Raw genomic sequence first — 9,531 nt, forward strand, 5'->3', positions numbered from 1 at the left:
GCTTGATCCCCCAGAGAGGCTGTGTTCAAACCCACCTGCAAAGCATGGACAGGGGCCTGCTGCACCACGACCGTCCCTAACCCTTGGCAACAATATCTGATTTTCTCATGGATGATATTCGACCCGAGTACCGTTTTAGCACTCTGAGGGTCAGTTAATGACAGCTATGCCCTGCGTGCGGACTCTGCCCTGCACTCGCAGGCTGTTGAGGGCAGTGCTCGCAGAAGGGCTGATAAGGCATCTGAGAGCGTCGGAGGACAGATGTGGCGTCAGAGTGCGCCTTTTTTCGAGGCCCTCTTGCCGCTCTGCAAATCTGGGCCCGGAGCCCTGAGGCGGGGCCCAGGGCGATGAATGGGAGGTGTTGCAAGCAGACCTCTCTCCATCCTTCTTTTGGGGATCGCGCGCTCCGGGCGCGCGAGGGCGGAGGGAGGGGAGCGCTGGGCGGGGCCGGGCCAGGGCGGGTCTTAATAAAGAGCCCGCGCCCAGCACGGCCGCCAGAGCCCTGAGCCCAGAGGCCGAGCTCCCTCGCGCCTTTCGGTGTCCACCGGTTCCCAGCCCAACAGAACCGACCGGGTTCCGCACACCTCCCGCTGCAGCTCGGTAAGTGCGGGTGGGGCCGAGCGCGCAGGGCAGCTCCGGGCGCGGCCTCTTCCCCCCGCAGCCCTGGCCGCGGGCGCTCCGGTGCCTGTGCGGGTCCTGGCGGTGCCGAGCCCGGTTCGCGGGCCCGGGAGTCCCGGGGCGCCTGCAGGAGCCGGCCCGCCGAGCGCGCGCCTCTGACCTGGGCTTCCGTTTGCAGAGCCGCGCGCTAGAGCGCCAGCGTCCAGGCCATGAGGGTCCCGCTGGCCAGCCTGCTCTTCTGCTCCCTGGTCGTGATCCACGCCCAGGTGAGTGGTGTCTCCGCTGTGACTTACGCGGGTGGGAGGTGGCACCGGCACCGGGCCGAGGAAGGGGCAGCTTGCGGCCGGGCCAGTCCCGCGGACTAAGGACCCGGCTGGGCAAGTGGGATCCTCTGGGCTGCGGTGGCGTTTCTGGAAGATTAAGGGGGTTCTGCAGCTACCCAGGAGGACGACCCCCGAGGGGGTTCCTGCTGCAAGCGCTTGAGCGGGACGCTTGCTGGAGTCCTTCCTGCTCTGGTCTGCGAGCCTGTTCCGTTTTGGACTAGTTGCAGATGAAGGGGTGAGGCGAGAGGCGGGAGTTGGGCAAGTGTGAATTTAGGGACTAGGGCCAGTTTATCCCGGATCATGGGTCTGTCTTGACCTTGCCTTCACTCCCTTTCCTAGGGTGCGCATGGATATCGTTGGAGGTCCCATTCAAGTGAGTACCCCCTCACCCTTGCACCTCTCTTGCAGCCTGGGGAGAGATAGGTCGGATGGGACAGCCGAGGATGCCCTTCCCCAGCCCTGCTGCTGGGCTGGCCTCCTCCTGTCCTTCTCCGCCTTTCCTCCCTTACCCTCCTTTGTCACCCCCAGGGGACTGTGGCTGTCTGAACGGAGGCACCTGTGTGTCCTACAAGCATTTCTCCTACATTCATGCCTGCCTCTGCCCAAGCAAATTTGAAGGAGAGCACTGTGAGATAGGTATGGAATTTTGGGGAGAGGTGAGCTGCACACTTGGGCAGAAGCTCGAGCATAGAAGGGAGGGCGTCTGCCTTGCATGCAGCTGACCCTGGTTCAATCCCTGGCATCCCCTATAGTGCTCTGAGCAATGCCAGGAGTAATCCCTGAGAACAGAACTAGCAGTGACCCCTGAGCATCGCCAGGTGTGACCCCAAAACAACATCAAACAAATAAAAACCTTATCATAAGTAAATAGTAAAAATCTCAATAAAAAACCAAGTCCTGGGGCTGGAGGTTGTTTGCCTTGCACGTGGCCAACCCAGGTTCAATTCCCAGCATCCCATATAGTCCCCTGAGCACCCCGCCAGGAGTAATTCCTGAGTGCAGAGCTGGGAGTAACCCCTGTGCATCGCCGGATGTGACCCAACAAGAAAAAAAAAAAAGAACAAAGTCCTCTTTTTAAAGCAGGAGAGTGGCAAGAGTGAGAAGGTGACGGAGGCGGAAAAAGCCTTCATCCCTGGTCCACATACCCTGTCACACGGTGGCTACACACACTGGGGGTGGCAGCAGCCCCTATCTGGTTTTCTACCAGTTTTACGACACGTGAAGCCTGAAAAGCTGTCCTAGATGCCCGTCTGAGCTTCTCCTCCCTCCCTAGATACATCAAAAACCTGCTACGATGGGAATGGCCACAGGTACCGAGGAAAGGCGGACATGGACATCATGGGCCGGCCCTGCCTGGCCTGGAACTCTCCGGCTGTCCTGAAGAACACGTACCATGCCCACAGACATGACGCCGTTCAGTTGGGCCTGGGGAAGCACAATTTCTGCAGGTGAGACAAGGTGGTGAGGCTCTGTCAGTGTCCTCCCAGACCACCCCACCCCCACCCCGTGTCCATCGCTGTTTCCAGAGCGCTGGCCAGAGGAGGAGCAAGCCAGGCTGCTGGCTGAGTCTTTTCTGGTGGATGCCAACTCCCTTCTCATGTTGCCAGGAACCCTGACAATCAGAGAAGGCCGTGGTGCTATGTGCAGGTGGGCCTAAGGCAGCTGGTCCAGCAGTGCAGGGTGCAAGACTGCTCCGAGGGTGAGTGCCACTGGCCTGCCACAGTCCACATGTCCCCTTAGTCCATCACAGGAGGCAGGAGGAAGGAGCTTGCCTGGTCCCAAAGAACTGGGAGTTTGGGAGGTCAGAGGAAGAGATGTTTCTTTGGTTTTGTTCTGGGCCACACCTCTGGTGCTGGGCGGGATAGGGCACTTGGGACCGTGCTCAGGGGACCGTGCCTTGCTTGTCATAGCCCCTGGGCCTCCTGCACGCAATGCATGTGCTCTAGCCCTTTGAGGAGAGGAATACTCTATCCTGCCTGCATCCCTAAGGGCTCTCTCTCTCTTCTCCTTCAGGAAGAGGGTCTTTCTCAACCCCTGCAGTGAACTCAGAGTTTCAGTGCGGCCAGAAGACTCTGAGACCCCGCTTCAAGATTGTTGGCGGGGATCAGACCTACATTGAGAATCAGCCTTGGTTCGCAGCCATCTACCGGAGGCACCGCAGCGGCTCGGTCTCTTACTTGTGTGGTGGAAGCCTCATCAGCCCATGCTGGGTGGTCAGCGCCGTACACTGCTTCATGTACGTCCCTTCATCCCTCCATCCCTTCTCCCTGACCTTTTGCCTACTGCAAAACATCCCTTTCTCTGTCCTAAAGACAGTCCTTCAGCTCTAAGCCTACAGCACCTCTCCTGAGGGGCCCCTGAGGGGGTAGCTGTGGGCGGGGGGGGGGGCGGGGGCAAGGTCCTACTCTCTGGTCATCTTGGGCATGGACCTGAGATGGAGCTGGCTGACGAGGGTTGCCTTCCACAGTCATTACCCCAAGAAGGAGGAGGACTACATCGTCTACCTGGGTCGGTCAATGCTCAACTCCGGGACCCCCGGGGAGCAGAAGTTTGAGGTGGAAGAGCTCATCTTGCACGAGAACTACAGTGCAGACACGCTGGCTCACCACAACGATATCGGTGAGTGGCAAACCCGCGGGCCTCAGTCATCTTGACGGCGGCCTGGAAGGCTTCCAGCTGGTAGGCTGGGGCTTCGGGAGCTTGAAGAACCTGCTTGCACATAATGAAAGGAGAGGTGGGAAGGGTTCCAAGCGGAATCACTAAGGTGTTTGTCTCTGGAGACCCTGGTTTTCCCAAACCAAAGGATGGCCGTGACTGTGGCCCCGTGGGCGCATGGGGTGAGCTGCAACACCTTGTCCCCTGTTGCATGCAGCCTCTGTCCCAGGATATATAACTGATCTTTGTCTTGGAGTTCTGCCCAAAAAGTTACCTTGGCGAGGGCTCTTGGCAAGGGAAAGCCCTAAGGAGTATATGCAACAGTCTTCACAGCCCCGGCTGAAGCAAAGCCCTTACGATATACATAGGGGCCCAGAGTGATGGTCCAGTGGGTAAGGCACTTTGCCTTGCACGTGGCTGACCTGGTTTGATCCCTGGCACCTCTCGTGAGATCTGGAGTGATCCCTGAGCTCAGAGCCAGCAGTAAGCCCTAAGCACTGCTGGTCATGGCCTATCCTTCACTCCTTGCTATACTCCAGAAGAGAAGAGAAAACTCCTTTCATTCAGGAGACAGGTGACCTCTGACCCTAACTGCCCTGTGGAAGGTCACCATCTGCCACAGAGCTTGGAGTGGGAGATGGTGGCCTCTAACCAGGTGATAATTTTCTCCTCCCTCCAGCCTTGTTGAAGATCAGGTCGAGCCTGGGCCAGTGCGCACAGCCTTCGCGCTCAGTACAGACCATCTGCCTGCCCCCGCTGTATGGCGACAACCGGATTGGCACAAACTGCGAGATTACCGGCTTTGGAAAAGAGGATCCCTGTGAGTGAGGTTCGGGGTGATCTGACAAGGTCCCGGAAGTGAGCTCAGCTTGATTCAGGGCGACTGTGCGAAGATGGGAGGAGGGCGGAGCAGTGTAGGACTCCGGGGTGGAGCCGGGAGTGTGTTTTGGGGAATGATGGAGCCCTGGGGGCGGGGGGGGTGGCGATGAAGGGCTGGACGTGGAGTGAAGGCTCAGACTTGGGGAGAGAAAGAAAAAGAGGATTTTCCATATTAAGCCAGAGTCCCCAGGACAAACAGTCTTAACCTAAACTCCTCTGGGATTGGAGAGACAGTATAGCAGGTACGGTGTTTATCTTGCATGGACCTGGGTTTGATCCCCAGCATGCCATATGGTTTCTTGAGTCTGCCAGGAGTGATCCCTGAGTACAGAGCCAGGAGTAAGCCACTGGGTATAGCCCCCAAATAACAACAACAACAACAAAAACAATAATAATAAAGGTAACCTAAACTCCTGTGTCCTGCCCATAGCTGACTATATGTACCCGGAGCAGCTGAAGATGACGGTCGTGAAGCTGATCTCCCACCGGGAGTGTCAGCAGCCCCACTACTATGGCTCTGAGGTCACCCACAAAATGCTATGTGCTGCCGACCCTCAGTGGGAAACGGATTCCTGCCAGGTAAGAGTCCTCAGCCACTCTCCATCACCCCCCCCACCCCCGCTCCAGGTCTCCCAGCTTAGGGGTACCTCCCTTCAGTCAAAGCCCTAACCAGCGAGAATCAGGAGATCAGTTCTTTGAAGGTTTAACTCAATTTTTAATTGTTTCCCAAATATTAGTCACAAAGCCTGGCTCTGTAGCAGGCACATCAAACAAGGGTGGCAGCAAAGAAAGGGGCCCTAGATTGTGAGACAGAGAAAAGAACGCAGGGTGTGGTGTGAAAGATCAGATGTTTAAGGGAGGAGAGGAGGGCAGCTAGCTGTCACAGGTGAGGTTTTGGAGAGGTGACTGGGGAGGGTAATGCTGGAAGCCCAGCTCCCATCCAAGGGAGGGGCCTCCAAGCACCGCTGGGTGTGGCCCTAAAACAAGAGAGAGAGAGAGGAGAGAGAGAGAGACAGACAGACAGACAGACGGAGACAGAGAGACAGAGACAGAGAGAGACGGAGAGACAGAGAGAGACGAGGGAGGAAGGGAAAGAGTGGGAGAGAGAGAGGGAGGAGGAGAGAGAAAGAAAGAGAGAGGGAGGGAGGGAGAGAGGAAGGAAGGGAGGGAGAGAGGAAGGAAGGGAGGGAGAGAGAGAGGGATGGAGAGAGTGAGAGGGATGGGGGAGAGAGGGAGAGGGAGAGGGAGAGAGACGCGGAGGAGGAGAGAGAGAGAGAGAGAGGGAGAGACCAAAGGGATGCGAGGAGGCAGAGGGGAGAGGAGTGTTCAGTTGGAAGACACAGAAATGAGATGAGCAGTGACATTCCAGGATGAAGAGAAGAGGGTCTGAGTATAAGTTGGATGGGTGACGGGGAACAGCAGGGTCTGGAGACCAAGCGGAGGATTTGGGAGGGGGCCCCCACACTCAGCCCTGTTCAGGGCTTACTCCTGGCTCTGCTCAGGGTCACTCCTAACTATGCTCTGGAGACTGTTGGGGTCCCTGGGATCAAACCACCGAACCTGGGTCAGCCACCTGCAAAGCAAGCGCCCTACCCGCTGTGCTCTCTCTCCTGCCCCATGCCAAGGATGTTAAGCTGAGTGTGGGCGACAAATGGAAAGTCCCGGAGGATTCTGACTCTAGGAAGTGCCCCTTCACTCTTAGGCATGTTCGGGGTTGAATGGGATGGTCCCCGCTCCTCACTTCTCTCAGGGCTTACTGCTGGCGTCTTTGGCTTCACAGGGAGATTCAGGGGGGCCACTCGTCTGTTCCATCCAAGGCCGCCTGTCTCTTACTGGCATCGTGAGCTGGGGCAGTGGGTGTGCCGAGAAGAACAAGCCGGGTGTCTACACCAGGGTCTCACGCTTCCTATCCTGGATCCAGACTCACACCCGGGATGACAAGCGGGACTGGGACTGGGACTGGTCCTCCGAGGCCCGCAGGAGCTGAAAGAAGACACGTGTACCTTACTTCTTACTTACAGAAGATGTCATTTCCCGCTGACAGTCACTCCTGACAAGGGGCCTTGCCAACAGTCAGAACTGAGGAATGTTGACTTAGGCCGCCCCTTGGGGAGCGACTCGCTTTAGCTCAAATCCAAGGCCTGGGTGCTCGCTGTTCAGACCCCGCCGCCCGCTGGCCGGGATGGAGGGGCAGGCCTGACCCATGATAGTATTGACCTTTCTCAGGATGGAAGCCCTCTTGGAGTTAACCATGGCGTCTCCTCACCCGGGAGGAAGAAGAGCTGACTCCCCCCTGTGCAGGGTGTTCTCATGGCCTGCGGTGGGGAAACGGACCGTTTCCCAATTAGGAAGTGTAACAGAACTGAGATCTCGTGAGGGAGCTTGGCCAACGTGGGAACAGCACTCTGGGGAGGGAAGAGCCTAGTGACTAAGAGAGGAACGCTGACATTCCGCGAATGTATCGGGAAATGTGTGTGTGTGTGTGTGTGTGTGTTTACACGCTGGTTGTGCGTGGGCTGTGTTGTGTGAGGAGGAGCTGGATCAGCCTCGCTTTTCCCTTCCACTCTGTGACCCGTCCGGAGAGGTCAGCTCTGAGCCTCCAGGTGCTGAAGCCCGTGAAAGTTCATTCTGGTCCACAGCCCGCAACCGGCACTCTGCGTCTATTCCACTTCCACACATGTGACCCACTTTTATGGCCAGTTATCGCTTCAGACCTCCCTGCCTCGTTCATATCATCCTCACTGAGTGGGGTCAGTACCACTCCTGTACACTGAATATTTAATTAATTATATTCCACTATTTTTATTTATGTCTATTTTTTATAATTTTGAGTATAGGTGATCATTAAAGGTGATTTTCTTTTTCCTCTGAAGTCTTTGCCTGTTATTTGTGTGGGAGGGAGGTCGAGGACATAAAAAGCAGAAAATGACGTGGGGCCAGAGAGATAGTGCAGTGGGTAGGGACGGCACTTGCCTTGCACACAACATACAGGGGCTCGATCCTGGACCCCATAACATCCCTGTAGCCCTCTAGGAGTTATCCCTGAATGCAGAGCCAGGAGTAAGCCTTGAGTACCGCTGGGTGTGGCCCCCAAACAAGACAAAAGATAGAAAATGACAATGGTGGGAACAGCCCAGAGCTTTCAGTGGGGCTATGTTTCCGGATCGAGTGGGTCTCTGGGAAGCAGAGCTGGGGAGCCAAGCCACAGTGCAGCTCCTCATGAGCACGAGAAGTGTAGGAATACAGGCAGGTGCCCAGGCCAGGGTCCCCAGCTGGGTACATGGCTTGCAGGTGGATGCCATTCCCCGGTTCTCTCCTCAGCCAATGCCTCTGTGCAACCCCATCTATGCACGCAGTCCTATTTAGAATCAGTCCCATCATATTTCTGTTATTGGGAGAGGGTTTGGGAGTATGCCCTGCAGTGCTCAAGATTCACTCCTAGTGGTCCTCAGGGACCGTATGTGATCGTAAGGACCAAATCTAAGTCAGCCACGTGTAAGGCAAGTGCATTAACCCCTGTGCTATCTCCACCCCTATTATAATATTTTCTTTGCTCTGTTCCCCAGCAATCCTTGGACAGTCCTTAACTGAGAAGGACGCCTGCATGAGTGAAAACTCCTGATCCCAAACCCAGCCTAGTGTGAGACCTGGCATTCAGGGCACAGAAAAGCCTTTCTAATCACAGGGTGTGGGGGGACGGGCGGGTGCAGCGGAGGCAGAGGGTGATGGAATGGACAGGGGTCTGGGGTGGGAGGGAGGGTGTTAGGGGTGCTGGCACAGGTTTCTTGGTGTGTTCATGGGACCTTTGAAAAGCTATGGCTGTTCCTTCAGCAGAAAACTAAGACTGGGTGATTGGCTAAGAGTGGGGGTGACCGTATATTTTTGAACAGAGCTTCAGTGTCTGAAGAGTTGGGACAGAACAGGTCAACTGAGAGGGATTAGGGGGTTCCCAAATATTGAATTTCTAAACCATGTTAATGGGCTTTGGCAATGTTTTTAAGTCACCTGAGAACCTTTCCAAAATATCTGTGCCTCTGCTCCACCCAGAGAGGCTGATTCAGCTCAGGGTTGGCACCAGGCCTTGTGATGCTGGAAAAACTCCCCAGAGGTTCTGTCTGTTCGCCCCTGAGTGGGATCCCTGGAGAGATGAAGGACCCAGAAAGTTCCTGCTGTGGTGGCCACATGCTCTCTGCATGAGCAATTTCTGGAGAAGGGCTCGGGGGTCTGGCTCAGAGGTTTCCTGGAAGGTGGCCTGGGTGGGCAAGACCCCGGTCTGGAGCCTTTAGTGCGCAGGACCCCACACTATCCTGTGCAGTGTCCAGAGCAAGGATGCTGCAGCCAGGTGATCTCTGTGCCTCAGTCTCCCCACCTGTGAAAAAGGAGATGACAGCATCTCCCTCCAGATTGTTCTAAGGGTTCATGAGTGCTGAACTCTCTTGGCATAATCCTTGCACCTATGAAGAGCACAAGAGCAATGCCATAATAGCAAAGCTATGTCCGTTGTCACAGAACGGAAGGGGAACTTCGGATTACACAGGTGTGTTTTATGGGACCTGAAATTTGCCAGAAAAGTCATGATTTGACACTCAGGTGCCCAGCCCAGACTGAGTTGCTCCTCAGTCTCTGCCTTTCCCTCCAGGGGCTGAAAAATAATCGTGTTTCAACTTGAACAGCTCCAGCATCAGGCCTCAGAGAAACTGAAAACAGGAAGTATGCGCCCCACCAGCAGGGTTGAGCAATGACCCCTGCTATTTGCAGACCATTTCCAGCCAGCACTCTGACCCTCATCTGCCCGGTGACTCTTCCCTGAACTGGGCCCCTCAGACCTCACGCCTGTGGATGGGGAGGGGCGGAGACTTGGCAGGGATCAGCCACTTCACCAGCAACTGACTTCAGTGCTCCAGAGATTACTGTCTCACTCACCCCAGACACTGTGTGCTGTCAACAGCCCGTTTCTTTTTTCTTTTTTTTTAATTTTTACTAGTGAGACACCATGAGGTACAGTTGTAGACTTACAAATTTTTGTGCTTGGGTTTCAGTTATACAATGATCGAGT

General features: G+C 55.8%; 1 protein-coding gene across 1 annotated transcript; it reads left to right on the forward strand.

Moving 5' to 3' along the window:
* Nucleotides 1-526: 526 nt before the first annotated feature.
* Nucleotides 527-7,341, forward strand: PLAU (plasminogen activator, urokinase). Its single transcript, XM_056113510.1, has 11 exons — nucleotides 527-600; nucleotides 797-884; nucleotides 1,281-1,314; nucleotides 1,470-1,577; nucleotides 2,215-2,389; nucleotides 2,549-2,640; nucleotides 2,955-3,177; nucleotides 3,409-3,560; nucleotides 4,276-4,416; nucleotides 4,906-5,054; nucleotides 6,256-7,341. Exons 2-11 carry the CDS (start codon nucleotides 828-830, stop codon nucleotides 6,460-6,462), a joined length of 1,338 nt encoding a protein of 445 aa, XP_055969485.1. The 5' UTR covers nucleotides 527-600; nucleotides 797-827; the 3' UTR covers nucleotides 6,463-7,341.
* The last annotated feature ends 2,190 nt before the right edge of the window (nucleotides 7,342-9,531 follow it).

Source organism: Sorex fumeus, unplaced genomic scaffold (genome assembly GCF_029834395.1).
Source record: "Sorex fumeus unplaced genomic scaffold, SorFum_2.1 ptg000020l, whole genome shotgun sequence".
NCBI lineage: Eukaryota > Metazoa > Chordata > Mammalia > Eulipotyphla > Soricidae > Sorex > Sorex fumeus.

Coding starts and splice junctions, on each gene's coding strand:
- PLAU (XM_056113510.1), top strand. CDS start 828: ATGAGGGTCCCGCTGGCCAGCCTGCTCTTCTGCTCCCTGGTCGTGATC. Junction 2,641..2,954: donor GGTGCAAGACTGCTCCGAGG/GTGAGTGCCACT, acceptor CTTCTCCTTCAG/GAAGAGGGTCTTTCTCAACC. Junction 4,417..4,905: donor CTTTGGAAAAGAGGATCCCT/GTGAGTGAGGTT, acceptor TCCTGCCCATAG/CTGACTATATGTACCCGGAG.